Genomic DNA, 25,744 nt, shown 5'->3' with positions numbered 1-25,744 from the left:
CCTCTAGTCTCAATTTAGATCAAGGTGGTAAGTGAGGGATGAGGAGTAGGATTGGCCTTAAGAAATACCATCACCACATCATGATGTCAGGATAAAACAATAGGAAGAAAGTGCCTATAAAGGTACCCAGCCAGCCCTGAGTGCACCCTGCCTGCTCCTTCCCATCCATGTTCAAGGCCAAGTACCCACCACAGACAACAGTGACAGTCACCTTTATAAGTATATTTTTATTGAAAATAAAAAAATCCTGGTGCTTCCTTCCTTGTGAGGAAGGCTGCTGGACTGTTCCTCAGTGCGAACTCCCAAGTAGTGGCTCACTGGTACCCGAGCTGGCCTTGCTGTATGCATCATCTCGCTAAGACAGAACTCCAGGTACAGGAGTCTCCTCCCCGTATACACACATTGCTTAGAAGGCAGAGTTCAGGGCATTTACATTCATGCATTACAGTTTCACACTACCTGGGCTGTTAGGTCATATTTGTACATATGCAGAGTACAGTATTTATATATATATAGATAGATAGGTATCTCTTTAAATATATATAACTATATATAATATGCCTATATTTTTACATCTATTAGTCTTTCTTCCAAAACGTCCTCTAGAAGGCTCATAGGAACACCTAGTAACTGGGAGATCCTAAATGCCATGAGTTCTGACACTGGGCTCAACTACAAGATGGTGGAGAACATCTGTGAAAATGCCACCTGGGAAAACGTGTAGATGTGGACATTTCATCCTTGATCTCTGCATTCAGGCCGCTCTGAGAATGGGTCTGGGTGGAGGGGCCCCCAGGGTCATTTTAAATAAGATTCTAAGCTCACGCTCTAGTTGACACAATCTTATGTGTGCTTCAGCAGAGTTTAAAAAGTTTGAAAGCTAGTGGTCTCTCACTGAAGTGAGATGCAGCCTCTGAATGACCAGCCCTAGCCTTGCAGGGCAACCCTTTTAAAACCTGGACCCTTCGCTTGGTTTCCCTTAACTGAGGGGAGGGGCTGCACAAGCCCATTGGAGAGACTTTACATGCGCTCTAGCCAAAACTCAGCTGTGGTCCCTGCAGGATAGCAGAACACTGACCTTCTAGGTTTAAGCCAAGGGCAGGAGGTGGGACCCAGTGGGCGTGCAGAAAGCTCAGACTCTGCCCAGCCCTTCAGGTCTCCTGGCAGAGAGCGCCCCTCCAGCTGGAGGTACACCTTCCTCATGCTGGAGTTTTGATCAGTCCAAGGTTGGCAGGGAGGGGCAGTATGCTCTTGTGAGGCTCTAGGATATTTGTATGTTTACAGCTTTTGTCTGCCAAGTGTCTGCTGCAGGCACCAGTACCAGGAGGCTGCGGGCCTGGTTTCAATTTAGATCAAGGTGTTAATGGGGGCGGCAATTGTGAGGGACTGGGCTAGCCTTAGAAATACCAGTTCTGGCCAAGGACGGGACGCCTAGGTACAGCCTGGCAGGCTTCTGACCCCTGCTTGTCCTGGACCTATCTCTTCTAGCCTCTTTGTCACCTGGGATCACATCCCTAGAGGACTGCTATGTGCTCCCCTGGGTCAGGTGGAGGCAACCATGAAGAAGGCTGCTGGCAACCCAGTGCCAGTCCAAGGTGTGTTATGAAGGTGAAATTCAAACCCAGCCCCAAACCAAGTCAAAAGCAAAGGAAGGCAAAACTCATTACAGGAGGCATGCCCTGGGACTGTTGGCCTATAGCCACTGCCCTGGGGGAAGGACGGTGGCACAGGGACATGGGGCAATGAGAAACTCAGTCCAAATGGAACTGGTTTCCACATCTGTCAGTTTTACCTGGCTTATCACATAGCACAAACACCCATGAGAGAGGAGCACTGGTGGCTGAGGAGGTGGCTAGATGCATCCAGCTAAATCTCTACATTGTGAAGCTATCACCTTTCTTTGGACCTGCCTCCTACTCAGCAAGTGCCTGGGGCTGGTGAGGAGAGCTGTGGGGTCAAGTGTGCTCCTAACTTGCCAAGGGTTACAAAACCACAAGAGCACTGCCTCTGTGGGCCTAGGGGTGTAGGCGACCTTCAGGGAAACAGGCCTGCGGGCAGGGTGTTACCATGTGTAGATGGTCCCTTTCCTCCACTCCCTCTTCCTCCCATACCCAAACCCACAGAAAGGTCTGGCACCTTTGGAGCACTGGCACATAGAGAAAGCCACTTATAGGGAGACACAAGAAGAAAGACACCTGGGAGCTCTCTCAATACCAAATTTAGCCTCAGGGGACTATCGGGGACACAACATCAGGCCAGCATCAACTAAGCACAGAATGCCACGAGTTTGGCACAAGTGGCAGCACCTGCCCAGTGAGGCAGGGTTCAGCTCGGCCGAGCCTGGTTCCTGCAGGGCCAGATGTGGACTGCCAGAACTGGCAAGGGGGCCTCCGTCCTTCCCTGGCCACCATCAGCCTGGGTTTCTGGGGGACTCTGTGTCTGCTCCTAGGGGCCTCTGTAGGCTGGGCTCACTGCCCCCCAGCAACAGGCAGTCAGGAACCAGGGGGTGTACTATGGGTGGGCATAGGAGGATGTACTCTGAAGACTGAAGCCCATGGCAGATGCGGTGATGGACAGATGTGTGGGAAGCACCTTCAGAAGGGGACATTTGTCTCATGGCTGTGTGATGGCTTCTTTTGGGGTGTCCACAGAGAAGCAGGTGGACTTCCTGGAGAGGAAGTGTTCAGGATGGGGAGGAGGCCCTGGATCACCTTTCTTCTGGCTAAAGTGGGATGCCTCTCTGCCCTAAGGAGGCAGACAGACCCTCCGCCTTCATCAGAATACATGCTTTCAGCAGCAAGTGGAGACAGTCTGTAGGCCAAACACAAGACAAGGAGGAGGGTATGGAGAGCACTGGGTGGTGCCACTGCCCAGCGGCTACATGCAGGAGAGCCTGGCTCAGCCTGTCGTCCGTGCTGCCCCCACCAGGGACTGAGCAGGGCTAGGCTGGGAAGAGGATGGTTTTTCCTTCAGGAGGCTCAAGGCCTGTAAAACATGAAGTCCTAGACAGGCCCAGGGTCAGCTCATGTTCACCTGCTGTTCTGTGTCCACCGGTGCCACCAAGGTGCCCCTTCAGTCAGTGGGTCCAGGGCCTTCAGACTCACACCACCGCACTGTTCGCATCCACCCCTTTGTTGCTCTGGGAGGAACTCATGGGGTACTCAGCAACACTGCTGCCGTTTTCGTCTTTTCTCAGTGGTTTCCTGGAAGGAGTGGGGTGGGGAGGCAAGGACATCATTAGCTAAGAGGGACTGTGAGGGTGTAACCTCTCATCCGGAGTCTACAGCAGGGGAGTCTCGGGTTAACGTTCTTGCGCTGCTGGTTCCGTGGGGTCAATCAGAAGCTAGATACAATCATAACTAGGGTGACCATATAATTTAGCATGCAAACCGGGACAAAAGGAGAAAGGGGACAGGACAAACAGGTCTGAATTGGAACTGTTCTGACAAACCAAAATGTGTGGTCGGCCTAGAATTGTCAAGCTCTGATTGAGCCCTTTGAGGACGAGCAGACAGACAAGAAGAGTATTTAAGGAGAGTGGATGGGTCACAGAGAGCGGCATTAGTAAATAGATTTTGCATTCTTGCCTGTGTGTGACCAAAGGCAACGGCAAGTGTGATGAAGGGAATGTGGTGATGGTGGAGGAGGTGCTGGTGATGGTGGTGATGGTCGGATATGGTGGAGGGGTTAATGATGTTAGTGGTGGCAGAAGTGATGATGGTGGTGGTTGTAGTGGTTATGATGGTGGAGGAGATGGTGGAGATGCTGGTGGTGATGACAAAGGGCGTGATGGAAATGGTGGTGGTGATGGGAGAGAAGACGATAGTGGCGGGATTTGTGGTGGTGATGATGGAGATGTGGACATGCTGATGCTAATGATGATGGAGGAAGTGGTGGAGATGCTGGCGGTGATGGCAGAGGGGATGATGATGGAGGTGGTAAAGGTGGTAGAGGTAATGATAGTGGTGATGATGATGGTGGTGACGTTGGTGCTGATGGTAGTAATGATGTGGTATAATAGCAATGGTGACAGCTGGGTTGATAGTGGTGGTGACAGTGATTGTGGTGATGGTTGTGAGGGTGATAATGGGTGAGGAATTCCCCAGCTGAGCTAGTGTATACAAGTGGCTCTTTAATACTTTGCATTAAACCATCTGAAGCTCATTTCAGAGGCTACCGAACCCAAGATCTAGTCCTCTATGCATATGAGGGATCAGTAAAGCTAGGAGGGAGGCATTGAGAAGGCTCTGGCTCACTTGTTGAGGGTCTAAAATCGTAGTGCTACTTCCTGGCCTGGATGAAATCCTGCTTTCTCTTTTGAGCCACTCAGGAGGGCTCTGGATCCCACTCTGAATATCCACAACCTCCTGGGCTGGGTTGTACAATCTGTGTGGGCCAAGTCCACACCACTATACTGCTGTCTCTTGGGTGAAGTCAACTCCCATTGGGTACCTGGGCTAAATGGCCCTTACTGAATGTTGTCTAAATTAAGACATTTATGACCATCTTTAAAAGCCTAGGGACTGATTGCTTCTGCCTCTCAAGTGTCATCAGAGCCTCTCCAAAGCCATGATGAGCGGGGCTGGAACTTGTTGGCTAGTCTGACGTGTATAGGATGAAGTTTGTTTGCAAGAGCTCAGGGAAGAGGGGAGGGCAGGGAGACTCAGTGGGGTCATGAGTTGGATTATCAGGCCTCACATGACACACTAAGGTCAAGTCTATTCACTGTGACCTTCTTTCTTGTGGCAGGAGTCACGCATAGAGCACAAGGACACCACTCTAGGTGGCTGAGCCCAGCCAGTATGACTGCTGGAGAGGCAAGATGAAACCTGTACTTCCTTCCTGTGTGTCATGCTTTGCACAAAGTCCTCTTGGGTAGAGATGTCCCTGGCCCTCCTCAGAATCCTCTGACGAAGCTACGCTGGAGTTAAGAAGTCATTTCATCAGGGAAACTGAGGCTTAGGGAGAACTCTGACTTGCCAAGGGCCCCAGCTGCACCGCGGCGGGGCTTGGACTGCCATCACTCACTGTAGGCATCTTCCCCTTAGGTCAGCACTCCCAGCAGGCATTCTGCTAAGAATGGGCCCTGTGGCCTGGCAGCTTGGAAAAGCCTTCCTGACCTCCTTGCAGAGACCTCCAAAGTCAGGGTCAGCCCTCCAAGAAGTCTGTCTTGTTCTAGTTTTAATACAGAATGACCCATGTCACAGAGCCCCAGAAGCTCACAGATACAGGCCATGAGGGGACCTGAGGGGCATAGAGGATCCTTCTGAGAAAGAGACATGACCTTTCTGGCACCAGAACCAAATTCTCCTGTTTCCCACATTGTGGCCCACAGCAGTTCCCAAAGTCTTCTGGGCCTCGCTGGTGTCCAGCAGAAGCTGAAGTGTGGCAATGTTAAGAGGTAAGGGCCCTGGCTTCAAGAACCCCAGATGTCTAGCACTTTCTATGACCTTGGGCAAACTATACAACCTCTCTGAGCCTCAGTTTCCTTGTCTATAAAATGGGTACAATAAGTGTCAACTTCATAGGCTTCTTGGGAGGATTAAACATGTTAGCGTATGTCAAATACTTGAATGAGTGTCTGGTATATAGTAAGTGATCTATAAGTATTTGTTAGTTCTAGGCACTGTTTTTGGACAGGAATTATGTAAACTTCTCGATTTGCCAGCCTTGGCCATCGTACCGTGCTCTGGAATACCAGGACTTCCCACATGCACCTTCTGAGGCTCCGGAAATGCCTCACTAGATCCTAGGACCCCCTCCTGGTCCCACTAACCAGGGAGAGGCCACAGGTCTCCTTCAAATGGCCTTGTTCCTAAAACCAAAAGGAAGGTAATTGAATGTCTCAATGCAACCAGGCCTCTGGGCAGTAGTATTGGGGTGGCTCTCTCAGCTGGAGACCTTCCATCCCCACCTGCCAGGTGCACTCTACTTGACACTGGGAGCACTATGCCCATGGCTCAAGCTGCAGAGTCAGGAAGGACCTTAGCAGAAACTGCCTCCACCAGTGTCTCTGGCTCTCCCCTGGCTGAGCATGTCATACAGAGGGGAGGGCAGCTGTGGCATCCCACATTGGACTGAGGGCTGCAGTATCAGTGGTGTGCAGTCCAGCAGATGGATGAAGGCAGACAGAATGCAGCAGGGAAGGCCAGGCATGACCAAGGGCAAAGGAAATGGACACTGGTGAGGGGTGGGGGCTGACCACTGAAAATGGAGTCCTTTGCTATTTATTTCCCAGACTTCACTGCACTCACCCAGGTAGAGGGGAAAATGAGTATGCTGAGTTCTAAGTAGCATTTGTGGCATCTAGGTGAACCAGCCTCCATTTATGACCCAGAAACAGCCACCAAGTATTGGCTATGGGCTGGTGCCAGACTTGGTCAGGATAGATGAATAAGTCTTGAGGAGTCCTGAGGGAGGGCTGCCCACATCTAATGTACCTGTGTATATCCCTCAGACATACATGTGTGAGTACATAGGTGTGTGACATCTGACCACAGGAGAAAGCCAAATCCAGAGCCAGAAGGGCTGTGGCTCCAGGAGCTGGGCTGTTAGGAGTGAGCTCTATGGTCCTCATCTGTGAAACAAAGGTTTGGCCCATGACCTTGGAGGCTAATGCTGGCCCCAACTCCACAGGACACTCCTTCCAAGCTTTTCTTGCCATTCCTCCTAACCAGGAAACCAGGTCTGCTCTAGAAGCAAATATTTAATGAGAAAAATCCTCCTCTGGGTGGGCTACCTCACAGCTTCGAAGAGAATGTAGACTCTGAAAGCAAGCTCCACTATCTATTAAGACAGCCAACACCTGTAATCCCAACACTCAGGAGCCGGGGAAGGAGCATGGAGGTTTGAGGCCAGCCTGGGATATATATATATATATATCACAAGAATCTGTCTCAAAAACAGGTGTATATATTGAGTCTATAAGTTGAGGAAAGAACCAGGCTGACACGATGCAGCCTACAGTGGGAAAGGAGAGGAAGAAAGGAAGAAAGAGTTGACTGTGGCAAAATCCAAGCCCAAGAGCTGTGCGTGAGACTAAGCACATCACTAGGAATCTGGGAAGAAAGATGATGGAAACAGCGTCTCCTCTTGAGACAGATGTGGGGACAAGTGAGTGGTGGGAAGGCCAGGAACTATTGTTTTCCTTACAGCCTTACTGCACTGTGGCACTTTACATGCATGATTGCTCTGATAAACACAAACATTTCAATTAGAAGGTGGCACTGAGTGTACAAAGCCCTTCTGAACTGCTTGGTCCCATCACAATGTGCACACCACATGCCTACCTTTGGGTGGGGAAGCAGTCCCCTACGTACTTTCTTTGCTCTCTCTCCCCAACTACCCTGTTCCGTTGGCACTTCGCAGTCTTTTAAATCACCTTATTTATGAATTTTATGGTGTGTGAGTTTAACCTGTTTCTTCCACACGCGGGAGGAGGTGGGGGAATGGGGACTGGACCCTGTTCACCCATGTATGGTTGGTGCCCAGTTCTCAGCACACAGAAGGCATTCAGTAAACACTTGTGGACGGACCCTGACTTACTGAGTAGCTGATGAGTATATTCTGAGGAAATCGCCCCTCCTGCTACAAATGGAGGGTCAATGCCTGGACTTGTAAGCATTCAAACAATTGGATCAAGCACTCAAGCCTGGCTCACTGTCTACAATTCAGTCTACAGGGCCTGCCCAACTGTCCTGTAGGCTTTAACTGATCTTCTGTCTAAAACCTTGTGAATGAGATGGAAATGGCTGTCAAATTTTTTTAAATTTATTTTAAATTTTATGTGTAGGAGTAGTCTGCCTGTGTATTGCCACATGTGTGCAATACCTTTGGGGGCCAGAAGAGGGCATCATATCCCCTGGAACTGGAGCTATGTATGATTGTTAGCCACCATGTGGGTGCTGAGAACTAAACCCAGGTCCTCTGTGAGGCTATCTCTCTAGCTCCATGTAAATATTTTAAAAATATTTATTTTTAATTTTATGCATATGAGTGTTTTGTCTGCATGTATATAAGTACATCATGTGTGTGTAGTGCCTGAGGAGGACAGAAGAAGGCATCAGATCCCCTGGACCTGAAGTTATGGATGGTTTTCAGCTGCCATGTAGGTGTGGGAACTGAAGCCAGGTCCTCCAGAGGAGCAGCGAGTGCTTTTAATCTCTGAGCCATCTCTTTAGCCCTCAAGTGGTTTAATGCAAATGAACAACAGTGGTGAAGGACCCAGGCCTGGATGGCTGATGGAGGCAAGGTTCTTTCTGTGAGGCAGGGGTAAGGGAGGGGGCCTTTCTGGAGAGGCTTGGTTGTGTGGGTGGCATCTCTCCTCAAATGAGCTCTTTCTGGAGTGAGGGGTGTGGCTGGGAGAGAAGAATTCCCAGGCTGGTGGGGTATCCTCAGCTGCTGGGGCCTTATTCTGGGCAATGGGCACCTTGGAGCTCTATCCTGGCAATTCAGTGATCTCTCTCGTTTAAGGTTTCTCTTTTGCCCTGGACCAAGAAGCTCTGGTGTGGACTCCTGAGGTGTTATTTCCCCGATTAAAGCCCACTTTTCCCCTCCAGAAGTCAGTGCATTACGGATAGAGTTTGTGCTTGTGGTGCTCATGTGTGGTCCGAGGACCTAGCATGGCATCTGGCACCTGGCCTGGCCCTTAGAGCATCGTGGTTAGCAGTCACATGCCCAAGTGATGGGATGACCCTGAGGACTCTCACTTCACTGAAAAAGGACTTTGAGGTTGCTGAGGGAAGGGTCCTACTGGGCTCGGCTTGGCTGGGCTGGAAGGAAACTTGAGTTGGATTCTTTGAACAGTTTCAGGCCATCCCACCTCAGGGCTGGCAGGATACCTGAGGGTGGGCAAGGAGGACTCTGGGCTGCAGATGTGGGTGAAGATGCTGGTCTCCAAACGCTCAGGGCACTGGGGCCACAGAAACGTACACTGAAGTCTCTTGCAGCAGGGACCTTCTGGAGCTGTGACAGGACTTGGGGGTCACTGTACCCAGTGGGTGCTAGTACCAATGGACTAGCCAGTCCCACAGGACTCAGCTCCTGAGTGCCAAAAGGCTGACACAGATCCAGGACGGGGGCATTTACTGAGCAGCTGTATGCAGTGTCCTTCCCCAGAATCTGTGTCGAAACGCTGACCAGAACCACTTCTCCTGAGGTCCAGCTCCTACAGCCAGGCCTGAAGGCATGGAGGGGGTGCTCCTGTGACTCACCCCTCCAGATCTTAGCCCATCATCTTCAGAATCTCCTCCTTCCCATCCCAGCTGATTCTAGAATCCTCCGTGTGGCTCTGAAAGGCTGTGCTATGCCATTTGCAAAGATGGCTTGCAAACCTCCCTCCCCACTTAAGCCAGTCCTCTTAACCACTGAACCAACTCTCCAGCCACAATGAGAGTTTTTTAAAACTCTCAACTCTTCCAGTGGGGCTTCTCATTGAACTTTTCTTGGAATGGTTTTGCCGTGGCATGAGAACGTTTGTTTTCTGAGAGAAGGGGCAAGTTTCAGATGAATTACTGACCCAAAAGAAGTGACCCCTAGCGAAACTTCTCCATTCACTCTGAGGAGAAGAATGCTGGGTGATGGCACCGGCTCCTTCACAGAAGCAGCAGCAGCCCTCTGCTCTAGCCAGTGTGCCTCTGCAAGTTCCCCTCCAAGCCCCAGCTCCACCCCAGGGCCCTGGGCTTCGTTTCCACCTTCACCTCCTGCCACCTAATAGCTTCTTCCTCTGCTGGGCACACCTCTAGATTATGATCTAGTGGCAGCTGGCCCCTGCCCTGGTCCAGAAGTGGAGGCAGAGCACAGGTCTAGGGGGAGAGATTGGGCTGTAGTCTCTGCCCTGTCTGTTCCCAACTGCCCATTCTAGCCTCTCCCAGTGCAGAGCCCTGGCTGACAGTACCTGCCCAGTTGGCTCCCCTGCACAGAGACTTGAAAGGTTGGGGTGGGGTGTCAGGTCTTCCAGCTCCTTTCTGCCTTTCACTGAGCCTTTCTGTCTGGGGACTGCCTCCCATGTAGGTCTATCCACAGTGCCTGCGCCTCCAGCTCTCACTAGGTTCCTGCTGCACCTATCGCCCCCTCTGGCCTGTTCGCCCAGGATGCCTCACAGCTGCACAGCTGCTAATCTCTGAGTGCTTCACTAAGTGGCTCTGCTACCTGCCCACACCTCTGGAACATGCTCACATGCTTGGAAGGTGCCAGGCTTACATACCCCTGGGCATGTGCCTTCCTTCTGAGGAGATGCCCAGCCAACTGAAGGCAAGTCCCACTTAGCTAGACTGCCCTCCCCAAGGAGAGCTGTTAGCAGAGTTTGTCCTGGTGTGTCTCCTTTCTCTCAGGCCTCTCATTTGGGCTCTGGCTCCCATCTCTCAGGACACAGGGCTTTGCCTATAATGCCTCCCATGTCCGATTATGAAAATCCCACAGGCTCAAAGCTCAACAACTGTTGACCGGGATAAGAATTCACTATGACCTCTCGGAGTGCCCCAAGCAGGCAGTTTCCCATCAACCCTGGGGTCAGGTGAGCAGTTTGTGGCACAACAATCTTTTATCATTTACAAAAGTTACCTGTCTCTGTGTTGCTGGAGCCAGGCACACAGTAAGTGCTTACAAACACTTTAGCTGTGGGAAATTCCATTTGCCATGGGGTCCAAATGCAGGTATGGGCCTAGAGTTACTCTGAGCCTATCTGTCTGTCTGGCCTCAGCAGGGCACAAACATGTCACACCAAATCCCAGGACTCTCTCTTCCTCACCCCTTAGGTAGGAGTACAGAAGCCTGTCTTTAGCCCACTATCAAGGCAGAACTTAAGTTTAACACCCCAACCCAGTGCTACAGACAGGGGCGGGCACGGTTCTGGGTTCAAGTTCTGACCTCAAGGCAGCTTCCTAGCTCCTTGGAGCCTTGGATTCTTCATCTGAAAAATGGAGGCAATTGGAAAAAGATAGTGAAGATGAACTGTGAACAAGGAGGAAACGAGCCCAAAGCCCAATCCAGAAATTCCAGGAGCCCAGTCAGTTCCCGGGTATTTGGTACTGTTTGTGAAGGTCACCTTGTGACATGAGCGCTGGTAGTAAAAGCCCTGTATCTGGAGGCACATGGCCAGGTCTGCATGACCCTTCTCACCTGCCTCTTCTGATTAGGTACTGAGGCCTTCCTCCTGTGTGCCTGACCACATGCTCAACTTAAGACTTAATTTGATTTGTTATTTCTGCTTTTGAATTTTTATTTTTTTATGCGTACGACTGTATTGCTTGCATGAGTGTAAGTGCACCCGTGTCATGCAATGCTGAGGAGGTCAGAAGAAGGTGTCAGATCCTCTGGAACTGGAGTTATGGACAGTTGTTAGATGCCTTGTGGGTGCTAGGAATCAAACCCGGGGCCTCCTCAAGAGCAGCCAGTGCTCTTAACCACTGAGACATCTCTCCAGCCCTTGCTTTTGAATTTTTAAAGGGAAATCACATAAACCATTGGGTTCAAAGGGGAAAATTAAATATTTTAAATGGTTAACAATTCTTCTTACATATCGTCTAACTTCTTGGAAATATGGCTAACAATAGTTACCCCTTGGTGTCTAGCAACATTCCTTTTGTATTTCACTAAGTCAACATGTAACTTGTACTCATCAAATATCTGTAAAATTAAAGTCCCTAATTCTGGAACATTAATTATGTCTGAAATCAACCTTAAAATGTTAAGGATACAAGAACAAAGAAGAGATTGTTAAGGCAATTATTGCAAAATCACGGTAGCAATTGTAAAACTGTGGTAACCACTGAATGGGGGGAGAGAAGAGTTCCCGTCTATTCTTTCTGCTTCTTACATGTGCAACAATCTTTATCATTTACAAAGTGGGAGGGGGCAGTTGGAGGCGCCCCAGCCCAGATGGGCTCCGAGAGCTGCAGCGGTGGGTAGACTCCCTAAGTGGCCGTGGTGGGCAGGCACTCACCTCTTTATGGCTTTGTAGCAAATGATGACCAGCACAGTCAGAAACACCAGGGATGCACAGACAACAGCGATGACGATCACCAGCCCCGACCACCAGCTGTCTTCCGTGGGGCACGAGGTAGAGTTGGGAGCTAGAAGAGATAGCAACAGCCTGAGCCTCCCTGAGTGAGTGACGTGGGTGTGTGCCATGAGGAGAGGGGGCGCTCACAGCCATCCATCACCCTGAGGAAGGCCTTCTGACCTTCCCTGCAGTTTCCACTCCCACCTCAGCAGGTGACATCATGCTTGGCCCCCAGCCAGCTTCCCCATCCCCACCCCCAGCGCCTCCATCCTGGCCCTGGGGGCCCTGGTGAGGATGGACGGAGCTCCTGTGCATGCTGGCCCCATCCTCCCGGGCATGAGCTAACTGACAGCAGGGTCGGGTTTAATTTCCCATGAAAAATAACAGAACATCTCCTTCTCTCAGTTGAGGCATTAAATCCAGTGCCTCTGTAGGTGGGGGTGGGGCACCGGGCTTGTAGGGGACTCAGGAGGAGGAAGGAGAGACCGGCCCCTCATATTTCTGAACTGAATTTCTTGGGCAAGGCAGGCTCTTTATACCTGGACTCAACCTGGTTGCTGCTACCTGTGCATGGAAGGGGCGAGAACACGGGAAGGTGTGTAGCCACCAAGCCCTTGTCCTCACCCTACCTATGGAGAGTCCTTGGGGTAAGCCTACCCCTCTCCTTGGCCTGGGCAGTATTGGAGTTCACCTGGAACACTGGCACCGAGAAGTTGTTCAGATTCCCTCTGAGAAAAGCGAAGGCGGTGTCCAGCTCTATCCCAGCCCTGGGAAGACCCACAACACAAGGGCAAAGAGGTGCCCAGTATTACAAAAGGAATCGTGGGGGTGGGGTGGGGGGCTGGAAGATGACCCAGGGCACCCGGAGGGTCTTGTGTTCTTGTATGACTTCTGCCTGTCCTTGCACCGCCCGAAGGCTGTGGGAGGTCTATACCAGCAGAAGCCGTGCCTACCATTTCCAGTACTCCCAAAACATCATTGGGTCTCTTCCTCGACAGTCCCTAGCCCAGGGCAACCACAGTCGGATTGTGATACCATAGGTGAGACTTGCTGCTTCCTGACAGTCATAAAAATACAATTCATGTGACAGGCATTGTTTTTAATGTTTGCTTCATTTATTTATCAGAGTTGGGGAGTCACCCATGTAGCTGTGTAGTTCAGTAGTTGTTCCATGATATTGTGCTCTGTGTGTGTGTGTGTGTGTGTGTGTGTGTGTGTGTGTGTGTGTGTGTGTATGTTACAGGTGTTCATCCATTCACCTGCTGAGGGACACCTTGGCTGTTTCCGGGTTTTGGGTCACTAAGAAAAATGCTACGGCAAACATTTGTGAGTCTTTTGTGTAGAAAGAAAATGATTTTCATATTCCTTTTGGGTAAACACAGGTGTGGGATTACTAGGTCCTGTGATGTGTGATTAACATAGTATGAAAACACCACAAAGCTGTTTTTTCCCAAGTCCTTGCACACTGGGACTTCCCAGGCAGGACCAGGAAGGATGAGAGGCAGTGGAGGGGAGGGAGTGGTCACTGGGTCAACAGCAGCTGCATTACAGGGTCCAGAAAGTGGTTATATGATTCCCACAGGATCAGGGCTGAGCATAAGAACCCCCCAGGGTGCACCTTGGCACCTCACAGATCCCGAGCAGACCAAAGATGCTCGGGATGAATCAGCTGGGACCAGGATGCCACCAGGCTGCTGTCAGCTGGCAGGATCAGGCCTTAGAAATGCCCACTCTGCATAGACACAGGACAGCAAAGGAGGGCCAAGCAATAGTCAGGACTCCTTTAGTGCTTTTGTGGACTAAATTCAAACCCAAACCCTTCCCCTCAATTCCTTGTTTTTGGAATGTCCTTGGCTTGGCTGAGAAGTTCCAGGGTGTCCTAGTGTGGCTCCAGCCCTCCCTCCTAGAGCAGCAGTCCCCCACAGCTTTCTGTCTACATAGCTCCTGAACCCCAAAGGTTTTCCCCAACCTTTTCACTGCTGAGAACACCCTTTCCATTTCTGTGACTCTGCCCTGGGCTCTGACACCTCTGGGCACATCCCCAGGGCCAGGCGGCCCAGCACCAACACCTTGGGGCCGGACTCTCCCCAGGTGTGGTCTCAGTCAGTGGCTGTCCCTTAGTTTAGTGTCTCATATCTCTTGGAAACACAGGAGGGGAAGGGTGAGCCCTTTGGCTGCCACAGTGAGTGAATCCAGCAGTTATGGATGTTAAAAATGAGTTAGACATTCACACCTCAGCTAGAACTGCCCTCAGATGCCAGGAAGGCCCTTGTTAGAAATTCCATCCATAGGCCTCTTCTGGGATTGGGCAGTAGACTTCGCAAGGTCTGTTTCTCTTATAATTCTGCTAATGAGGTGGGAACCTTCTTTTTGTGGTCAGTTTTTAAAGCGCATTAGTACTAAAAGCTGTTAGCACTGGTAGTATGTCTTTCTGCCTGGGACCCACAGAATACTTGGCAGGTGCTGATCACTGCATGCTGTAAGGAAATAAGCCGGGGCAAAAGCACTACGGTTATAAAGAGGAGGAGATATTTCAAGAGACCTGGTGAAGGCACAAATCATAGAATTTGCTCCAAAAGCCAGCGCTAGATTCCAACACAGCACCTGTATTTATCCTTGATTGAGTTACTGGAGAATGCCAGAGTTGGAGGAAGCCTGTGCGGTGTTCAAGGAAGAATAAACAACTGGGGCATCACAGGGCCCAGATGGGGACCTCAGTGATCTTGGGGCAGTCTTCCAGGCCTGTCTCTGCTGCCTCAGTTTCCTTCTCACTAGAAGGATCTGGACCTCTGCAGAAGTGATGCAAGCTCACCATGTGGGCAGGCTGGTGGCCCATTCAATCACGCATGTATTCCCCTAGACATGGACTGAGCATGCTCAGTGCCTGGCACTGTGCTAGGAGCTGGGGGTGCAGAATGAATCAGACACAAGCTGTCCTCTATCAGACCTGGCGCCAGCTGCCCAGGGGTGATTAGGGAGCTGAGACCTGATCTACTTGTGTGAGCCAGCAGTCTCCAAAAGAAGGGCCAGGCACTGACTGCACTATGCAAGAGGAAGGTCGTTTGGAGCTGGAGAGGATGTCTTACATGCTGAGCTGTGGTGGTGCTGGGTGAGAGGCAGGTGGCCAGAGAGAGGATCCTGAAACGGAGTGCCAAACTCCAGTCACTGAGCTGTCTGAGTTTCTGCCGTCTTTGTCACTCCCTCTGAATAGGACAGAATGGTAGGCGCTACCTCCATACCTTGGGAGTCATGACACCCTTTCCTGAGCCTCAGTGAGGCTATCATCTCGCCAGAGCTCCTGACCCTACACAGATGATGGGACAGGCAACCAGGAGAAGGACCCAGACTCCATCTGCTTTATTGGGAGAGTTGCACTACACAGTTAGCACATCCAGAACATTCCAAATGAATGAAACAATGGTTTTCACAACACAGGACACTGTCAATAAAACAGTGGTCCCCAAAGACCTTGATTTAAGACTGAATCTCTGAAATCATTAAAGAAAAATGCAGGGAGAAAACTTCAAGCTATGGTACAGGCAAAAACATTCTGAAAAGGACTCCAGTAACTCAGGAAACAATCCCCAAGACTTGATAACTCGGATTGTTTGAAGTTAAGAATCTTCTGCACAGGAAAGGAAACAAACATCAGAGCAGAGATAGCCTACTAAAAATTGTTGCCAGCTACACATCAGACAGGGGATTAACAGCTAGAATATATAAAGAACTGAACAAAATAAATAGCAAAACACCTAAATCACCCAATCAACAAGTGGGTTAAAGAGCTGAACAGATAGTTTTCAAGAAAAGAAATATAAGTGACCTATAAATATTTGAAAAATATTGGCCTCCTTTAGACATCAAGGAAATGCAAATTAAAATTGCTTTGTTATTCTATCTCAGATCTGTTAGAAAAGGTATCATCAAGTAAACAAATACCAGTGAGGATGTGGGGAAAGAGGAATCTTTACTTACTGTTGGTGGGAAGGTAAACTGGTGCAGCCACTATGGGAATCAGCATGGAGGTTTCTCAGAAAACTGAAAATAGAACACTGCCCTATGACTGAGCTGTGCCACTCCTGGGTACAAACCTGAATGGACCTAAGACCCACCACAGGAATGCCACACACCTATGTTCACGGTAGCCAAGAAACGCCTCACACCTATGTTCACGGTAGCCAAGAAACGCCTCACACCTATGTTCACGGTAGCCAAGAAACGCCTCACACCTATGTTCACGGTAGCCAAGAAACGTCTCACATCTATGTTCACGGTAGCCAAGAAACGCCTCACACCTATGTTCACGGTAGCCAAGAAACGTCTCACATCTATGTTCACGGTAGCCAAGAAACGCCTCACACCTATGTTCACGGTAGCCAAGAAACGTCTCACATCTATGTTCACGGTAGCCAAGAAACGCCTCACACCTATGTTCACGGTAGCCAAGAAACGTCTCACATCTATGTTCACGGTAGCCAAGAAACGCCTCACACCTATGTTCACGGTAGCCAAGAAACGTCTCACATCTATGTTCACGGTAGCCAAGAAACGCCTCACACCTATGTTCACGGTAGCCAAGAAACGTCTCACATCTATGTTCACGGTAGCCAAGAAACGCCTCACACCTATGTTCACGGTAGCCAAGAAACGTCTCACATCTATGTTCACGGTAGCCAAGAAACGCCTCACACCTATGTTCACGGTAGCCAAGAAACGTCTCACATCTATGTTCACGGTAGCCAAGAAACGCCTCACACCTATGTTCACGGTAGCCAAGAAACGTCTCACATCTATGTTCACGGTAGCCAAGAAACGCCTCACACCTATGTTCACGGTAGCCAAGAAACGTCTCACATCTATGTTCACGGTAGCCAAGAAACGCCTCACACCTATGTTCACGGTAGCCAAGAAACGTCTCACATCTATGTTCACGGTAGCCAAGAAACGCCTCACACCTATGTTCACGGTAGCCAAGAAACGTCTCACATCTATGTTCACGGTAGCCAAGAAACGCCTCACACCTATGTTCACGGTAGCCAAGAAACGTCTCACATCTATGTTCACGGTAGCCAAGAAACGCCTCACACCTATGTTCACGGTAGCCAAGAAACGTCTCACATCTATGTTCACGGTAGCCAAGAAACGCCTCACACCTATGTTCACGGTAGCCAAGAAACGTCTCACATCTATGTTCACGGTAGCCAAGAAACGCCTCACACCTATGTTCACGGTAGCCAAGAAACGTCTCACATCTATGTTCACGGTAGCCAAGAAACGCCTCACACCTATGTTCACGGTAGCCAAGAAACGTCTCACATCTATGTTCACGGTAGCCAAGAAACGCCTCACACCTATGTTCACGGTAGCCAAGAAACGTCTCACATCTATGTTCACGGTAGCCAAGAAACGCCTCACACCTATGTTCACGGTAGCCAAGAAACGTCTCACATCTATGTTCACGGTAGCCAAGAAACGCCTCACACCTATGTTCACGGTAGCCAAGAAACGTCTCACATCTATGTTCACGGTAGCCAAGAAACGCCTCACACCTATGTTCACGGTAGCCAAGAAACGTCTCACATCTATGTTCACGGTAGCCAAGAAACGCCTCACACCTATGTTCACGGTAGCCAAGAAACGTCTCACATCTATGTTCACGGTAGCCAAGAAACGCCTCACACCTATGTTCACGGTAGCCAAGAAACGTCTCACATCTATGTTCACGGTAGCCAAGAAACGCCTCACACCTATGTTCACGGTAGCCAAGAAACGTCTCACATCTATGTTCACGGTAGCCAAGAAACGCCTCACACCTATGTTCACGGTAGCCAAGAAACGTCTCACATCTATGTTCACGGTAGCCAAGAAACGCCTCACACCTATGTTCATGGTAGCCAATAAATGCCTCACACCTATGTTCACGGTAGCCAAGAAATGGAACCAGCCTAGATGTCCATCAACAGGGGAATGGATAAAGAAAATGTGGTGCATACACACAATGGGACTTTTTTCGACTGTAAAGAAAAGTGAAATGGGGCTGGAGAGATGGCTCAGCAGTTAAGAGCACTGACTGCTCTTGCAGAGGACCGGGGTTCGATTCCCAGCACCCACATGGTGGCTATGAACCGTCCTTAACTCCAGTTCTGGGGGAATCTGAAGCCCTCTTCTGACCTCTGAGGCATTGCACAACATGGATACGCTCACATACATGCAGGCAATACACTCATACACATAAAATAAAATAAAAAAATATTAAAAAAAAGAAATGTGAAATGTTCACATTTGCAAGCAAATGGCTGGAACAGGAGACTATGATGTTAAGAGAAATAAGTCAGACTCAGAAAGACAAATAACAAATGCTGTGTACTTTCATATACAGAATCTACATATGCGTGTGTGTGTGTGTGTGTGTGTGTGTGTGTGTGCACGCGCGCACCCGCGCCTGCAAGTGTTTCATGAAAGTAGAAAGAAGATCATGAGTTGGAGGGAGAGGTCTTAAGGGAGGAGCGGGGTGGGGGGAGGACATGCAAGCAGAGGGGAGGATTGTTTGGGGAGGAAGGGGAAAAGGGATGGGGAGAAGGCTAAGAGCCTGTAATGGCATAGATGTGTGAAAACGCCACCTTTGTATGCTAACTTAAAACATTAATAGTAATAAAAAGACAGCAGCCCCAAGAGGCAAGAAACAAATGAGGCAAGTCCAGCCATGGGCTCAGGTTTCTGCCTTGAGAAATTTCAGAGCAGTGTAGGAATGTAGTCAGGGCCTGGCCAACTGGGAATCCACTAGGTGACCAGACAGAGGCGGGCCCTGCCCGAGCAAGCTCTGAGCAGAGTAGAGGAAACCAAGAGTAATCAGACACATGTGGCAGGTGCCAGGAAAGGACGAGAAGGGCCAACAGACCCCAGAGGAAAAGAAGCAGTGGAGGGGGCACTACAAATGCATCCACCAAATGGGTATTTAAGGACAGAGAGGAGACCCGAAACTCTCCGTGTGGGGCTCGAGGACCCACCCCAGTTCCAAGGCCCCGGAAGAACTGTGTGAGGTCAGCAACCTTCCAGCCGCTCTCAGGGGCAAAGGCCTCCCTAAGTTCCTCCTGGGTGTAAGACTGTGATGTTAGAATCCAGCTCAGGCCACAAGATCTGCAGGAGCCCTTCCCCTTTCATACTAACAGACACCACTAGAGTCCCTAACTGACAGATTTCCCAGTGCCGGGATCTCACCTGGAGTTGACATCAAAGCGGGGTACAGTTGGCCACACAAGTCTGCTTCCCACCCACTTCCCTGCCACCTGCCTGGCAATCAGAGAGCCTGGCTGCAGACTTGTGTGGTGAAGTCTTTCCCATCCTCAGAAAGATGTAAGAAGAGCACCCCCCCCAATGTGGGCTCAGATTTCCTCTCTTCCCAGACCCCGCCATGCCGGCTGTTTCTGGTGCTAGGGCCTGAACTTTCCTCTGAGCCCCGACCATGCTGTTATCTACCTGTCTGCCTGTCCACGACGTTAATAACACTTCTAATAAACTCTATACCTCCAACAATCTGTCTCAGTGTCCCCTTTGAGCCACCATCTGAGACCTTTCAAAGGAGTTTTGTGGCTATCAAATGGGAAACCTGAAGTTGACCTCTGGTCTCCACATGCACCCAAGCACACACATGTGCAGGCACACACACACACACACACACACACACACACACACACACACACACACCAAACAAACAAACAAACAAACAAATACATTATCACACACAAAGTAAAACATAATAAAGTCACTGTGATCTCAAGTCCTAGCTTTATCTGGGGCTCAGCCTCTCAAACCTGTGTGTGGCCTTCTTGAAAGGCCAGTCACTTGCTTGCACTGTGGATCTTGGGGACATCATTAGATGCTTCTCCTGTTTTAAAGTCTTTGGTGACTCATGCCCAGACTGCCTGAGTGGTTTCCTGCTGGCTCTCCAGGAACTGCAAGGGCCATGGGCCTAATTGCCTTCATTACACTCAGGTGAGGATGGCCACCCATTCTGGCTCTCCTGCTTCCGGCTTCCTGAGCAGCCTGGTGCCCACCCAGGCCCACAGGTGGTTCACGAGTCATGTCAATTCAGGTCAGCACCGGCTTGTCCAGGCACTATAGAGGTTAGTTCTTGTCTCCCTCCAGGGGTGAGGATCTAAACCTGCTTCTCAAACACTGAGATGCTAAAGGCAGCGGCTGGGATGGGCCCAAATTATTCTGTCTTAGATTTACCACCAGGTAAACACCGCAGGCAGAGGTGATGAGTCACACAGCTTAGGCTTCAAGGACAATCTAACAGTGCAGCTGGTCCTTGGGATGCTGATGGTTTCTCTCTTCTCTTTCCCTTCCTGCACCACAGGAAGTGTTGATGGGCACAGGGCTCAGAGAACCAGAACAGGTGACCAGTCTGTCCCTGCCCCAGCCAACTGGCCTAGGACACGTTGTTGGAAAAAAAAAATTGAAATACCTTGATGAATGCTGTAAGAACTCTGCATTTTGATAGAAAACTCTGTTTAAAACGTTGATTTAGATTTACTTGCTAAGCTTGCCTGTTCTGCCTGATTGTATCTACCACACATGGATGATTAACCTAGTTGAAATGCTAAGAATTGAAGTGCTGTAAACCTCCTTCCTGGACCCTGGACCCCTGACTCAGTTGATTTACAATGTGTCCTGTAGGCCTGTTTGCACATACCAGATAACCGATAAGGAACAAAAGAGGGAAGTTGCACCAGGCTTACACCAGATCTACCCTTCCTGGAAAAGATGTTTAACCGAAACTATAGCTTTTAGAAGATGATTGATCAAAGTGTCTGCTGAGGAATGCTTTTTGTGTAATGACTATGTGGGCCTATATAATCTGTACCTGAAACTGAATGGGGGTCGATCGTTCTGCCTAGACTTACATGTCTCGGGAAGCCGGTCGACCCCAGCTAGCTGGAAAGTAAAGACTCTGCTTGATTTTTACATCTCCAATCCCGGGTATTTGTTACCTGGAGGGGACCCATCGAGTCACGGACCCTAACAACGTCCTGCTTTTGTGTGGCTTACAAGGACAGTGAGGGGACTGGGAGCTAATGTTAAAAACTTGAGTGGTTGGTGCCAGGACCTGTTTCACAAGCCCTTGGCACCAAGGAGGAAACTGAGGCTTAGAGCAGAGAACAGCCTTGTGAGAAGTCCCTTCACAGATTCTCAGCCCCTCCCCTGCCTCAAGGCCCCAAGCTCTGGCCCTGCTGGTCAGGATGACACAGTAGGGGCAGTATGATGTCCACTAAGGAAGGACGTATGGGGAGGGGCACTGCCTCTTCTCACAGCCCGCCCCACACAAAGCCACATTGTCTGGGGACACAAGGAACTGCCTCTCGGCCTCTGTTAGCCATTCGTAGGCATTAGGCTTCCATGGGGAGGCCTGTGCCAGGGTGTCCACCTCCCATGGAGGCCTTAGGGTCAGTGTGGGGGTGGGGCTGCTCCCTGTGTCTTACTAGAGTCCATGGGCTGGGTTGGGCTGGAAACCACAAATACAACATCTGGCCTTGGTGCTGAGTACTCTGAACCTAGCCTCCATTTCCAGAGTTGCTCAGGATGAACCCAGCTGCCATCTCTGACACTTCTCTGTTGATGGGACTCTAGCTCAGGCTCCTGGGTCCCAAACAGAGATCCACAATTCCTCCCTTACCAGGAGCCCCTGCCCCATGACGATGTCCATCCATGGCTAAGGGGCAGATATTTGGGCTCTTCAGCCCACATTTAGAGGGAAGACAGGTCTAGTCTTGCAGAGGTAAACAGCCTGGGTGTTGGGGAGCCAATCTGTCTCTGCCCTGCAAAAGGAGGCAGATGGGAACACTGTGTTGGGCCCCTAGGTCTCCACTCCTGGGGTGATAGTATATAGACAAGTAACACCATGCCCGGTCTGCCTCGGGCTATCTGTCCTCCTGCAGTTGTGCTGGAAGCCCCCTCTGCATGCCCAGCCTCCTGCAGTCGGCCGGGCCAGGAAAGCAGCCACAGCCTGGGGCTCCTCTTTCTTTCACTTGAGATGGAGGTGACTGGCCCGTGACATGAATAAAAACTTGCCCAGGCTCTAGAGGGGTTTGAACATGCCACCAGGATTGTATCAGGGCTGCAGAGTGGCCAGAACTGCAGGGACTGACAGGCTGGACCCCTTGCTGGGCTGTTCAGAGCCCTGGTCCTATACTCAGAAAGCCTCCTCTCTGCCCCCAGCCTCCTCTCAAGCTCCACCATGTAGATGAGTTACCTCCCAGGGACACACCACTGGCTTGGCTCCACCCCAGCCTGGAAACATCCAACAGCGAGGAGGCCTCAGTCTTGCCAGAAGTTGTGCCCTCACCTAGGTTCAGCGTCCTGCCCAAAATTCCCTCTGCTGAGCCCCATTCTCTAAGCCTCGTAGCTAGCCATCAGCCAACCCCCGCTTCTCCTCTTTCCTCTGCCCTGCTCCCCTCCTGATGCCCTGGCCTGCTGGGGTTCACCCCTCTCCTCTGTGCTCACAGACCCCTCCTTCCTGAGTGTCATTCACTCAGTTCAGCACAATGATTATCTGTATTGGCTTTGAATTGGGAGCTGGAGTTGGGTCCAGGCTGAGTTGGGCAAACCATCCCATGTCAGATTTTATCTTTGTTTCATCCACTGAAAGCTGGGGGAGCAGCAAGGCCTCCTCCAAAGAACTAGCACCAGGATTAAATGAGATCTACGGCCAGAGAGCTGGGACAGACAGCTGCATCCTCCCCTCACCCTCGAAGAACCCTGGTTCTCTTCCTGTACGCCCCCTTCACATGGCCTAGCAGGAGGTGGGCTTCCATTGTCTCAGCCTGACCTGGTAATTGTAATCCTTAAGCCTCTAGTCTAAGTGACTTCTGGGACTTGCAGCTCTGGCCAGTGACAGGAGAGGAAATGTCAACTGGATGCTTCTGGTCTCCTTGCTCTTGAAATAAATGCATAGGAATAGGTGAATCTGTCCTCCAAGATACCAAGTCAGAGCGGCTTAGGGGGCTGGTGTGCAGGTGGATGGATCTCAGTGTTAGGGTGACCAAAGGTAGCCTTGAGGGTGACATTTGAATCAAGACTGGAATTTGGCAAGGGAGCTTGTCCTGCAGGGGTCTCAGGGAAGGAGCAGGGGTTCTACAGTGAGCTTGGCCCTGGCAGGTATGAGCATCAGGGATAGAGGGACTAGGAGATGGACTGTGTATCTGTGCAGGTCTGTAGGCTGTGAGAAGAACTGAGAAATGAGGGTGTGCTGGAAGGATCTTGGGAAAGGGCAGCGAGGTCTGACTTATGTGAGGGCATTGTTACTCTATAGAACAGTGTGTGTGTGTGTGTGTGTGTGTGTGTGTGTGTGTGTGTTTCCAGGAGAGAGGACCCCAAGCAAGCCAGAAGAAAAGCATCCCTACCTTGAGGGGTGGGGGGGCTGCCTGGGTCTCAGATGGAGCCCTATTGTGTAGGAAAGGAGCCAAGTGGAATCCTGTGGAGGGTCATACTGCAGGGGGTGGACATCTATGGGTGCCTGTTCCAGATGTGTCAATCATTTCAATGAACAGGTAATGAGGCCAGGGGAAGTGCTGGGTATGCCAGGGGAAAGCATCAAAGTGTGAACTGGTTGTCTCAGAGAATGCATGACTGATACACTAGGCGAGGGAGAAGTGAGAGACTTGAGGTCGTAAGCACAAAGTCCAAGGTCAGCCTGCTTGCTCTGGCCGTCTTCCACTGCAGAGGACAGGTAGGGAGCTGGAGAAGTCAAGGCTGACTTTGCCCGATGGGTATGAAGAAGCCAATGTGCAATGAGGGCACAGGCAGGGCGCCAGGACAAGGCTTGACCAGGTGAGGAAACTGAGGCACAGAACCAGGTTAAGTCAGGTGCCCAACTTCACCTACATCAGGATTTGGACCAAAAGAGATTAGAGCTTGTGACCCCTAAGCAGAAAGAACACAAGCAGACTGACAGGCACAAAGATAGTGAGAGAAAATGAGGCAGGGAGACACAAGGCTCCAACGCTGTGTGGAAGGGAAGGTCAGTGTCACTATGGGAATCAGGGTCCCCTCTCTGAGGAGCTGACATTGGAGCTTTGTCTATGGGGAGGGGCTGAGAAGGCAGCCCTAAAGAAAGGTCCTGTCTGGGTTGGCCTAAGGTAGCAAGGGGAGGCTAGAATCTCTCCCACCCCCACCTCACACTGGCTGCTCTAGATAAGGGGTTCTGGACCTTTCCATCCATAACTCCAGCCTGTGGCCCATGCTCCTTGGACTACTCCCTCCTCTAATTTCTTTCTTTCTGCCCTGTGTCTGGGCACGAAGCCCAGCGTGGTGGCAGTGTGGCTGTTTATCATCAAGAGTGCCATTCTCAGGCTCGGCTCCTGCAGGGCACTTAAAAAACCCTGATACATTATTAATAATTGTTTCCTTCATTCCTGTGCCTAATTAGGAAAGGAAAATTATGAATTGTGTTGGTGTCTCTGAGGCGGGGGCAGCCAGTTTTCTCCCGGAGTGAGGAAAAGCTCTCAGGGATATCTGGGTAGGAGCCGGGAACAGCGGGTCACAGGCTGGTATAATTAATTATGCTTCTATGGGGACTGGGGAACACGTCCCCTCTTGTTCTTCACCCAAACAGCCCTCATTGTTAGGCTCCCCAAAGCAAGGACTTGTTATACCAGGAGCCCAACCCAACCTTTTCCTGTCTGCCTTGGTCCCCATCTCAAATCTCTCTTGCCTGCTGCCCCCACCAGGGAGGGCTGCAGATGAGCCACCACACGGGAGGGTCTGCCTTCTTTAGGACAGCACTGCCCCATCAAAAAGAGACAACAGGATACCATATCTAGGAAGCACTGGGTGAGCACTGAGCTGGCCCTCCTTGCCCTGACTCCTCCATCACTCCAATATGATTCAACTCAGTCAGCATCTATCTGTTAATAGCCTGTAGCGTGCTATGCACTAAACTAGATGCTGGGGGCACAATGGACCCCGCTTTCATGACACCAGTGACCTACAGGAGAATGGACATTAATTAATCACCAAGTAAACTCAAGCCATGATTCCTACCTTACGCAGACACCTAACTGTGCATGTGTCTAAGGGACTACCACCATAAAACAAAAAATAATAATGTCCCAACATGGGGAGACAACGGGAGTTGCCAGCTCTGCTCTGCTTGTGAGAAGCTCATGGCTCTTTCTGTCTGTAGTGAATGCAGAGCCCACACACTTCACCACCACTCAGTAGGATATTAGATGACTTCAAGAGAAAAGGCCCTTAACCAATGACAGAGGCCTTGTGAATGCTCAGGCTGGTCCAATGTGTTCTATCTAAACAGTTGTTATTTGGCAAAAAGTTTCAGGGTCACTTTGGACCAGTGTGTGATAAACTCTGATCTGAAGGCCAAATCCAGCCCAATGCATGCTTGTAAATAAAAGTCTTAATGGAATGCGATATATGCATTTATTTACATCCTGTCTCTGGCTGTTTTTGTACTTTACTGACTGGGTTACATAACTGTGTCAGAGAGTATAACCTGCAAAGACTAAAATACCCAGTCTGGCCTCTGACAAGTTTGTTTACCTCTAGCAGAGACCATTTTTACCTGATACATTAGCAACCTTAGCAGAAGTCTGGGAGTATGTGGAAATTCTGTCTCAAGCTCCTGTTGTGTATTCAAATTCCGCTCCTTCAGTTTTGTTTCTTCCAAATGTCACACAGATTCCCTAGTGGCAATCTTCAGGTTTATGGCACTGGGCTCTGTTCTCT

The 25,744-nt window shown here is 50.3% G+C and overlaps 1 protein-coding gene across 1 annotated transcript in view; it reads right to left on the bottom strand.

The window, feature by feature from the left end:
• Positions 1–214: 214 nt before the first annotated feature.
• Prima1 (proline rich membrane anchor 1) overlaps positions 215–25,744 on the bottom strand; it is a 61,226-nt gene continuing 35,696 nt past the window's right edge. Inside the window, 2 exon segments of the mRNA XM_029557965.1 lie at positions 215–3,203; positions 11,942–12,071. Coding sequence (XP_029413825.1) covers positions 3,101–3,203; positions 11,942–12,071 — 233 coding nt within the window. The 3' untranslated portion in view covers positions 215–3,100.

The sequence above is a fragment of the Nannospalax galili genome, unplaced genomic scaffold (genome assembly GCF_000622305.1).
Source record: "Nannospalax galili isolate Female #2095 unplaced genomic scaffold, S.galili_v1.0 scaffold107, whole genome shotgun sequence".
NCBI lineage: Eukaryota > Metazoa > Chordata > Mammalia > Rodentia > Spalacidae > Nannospalax > Nannospalax galili.
The sequence above is the reverse complement of the archived record's forward strand: the minus strand, read 5'-3'. Positions and strand labels throughout refer to the sequence as shown.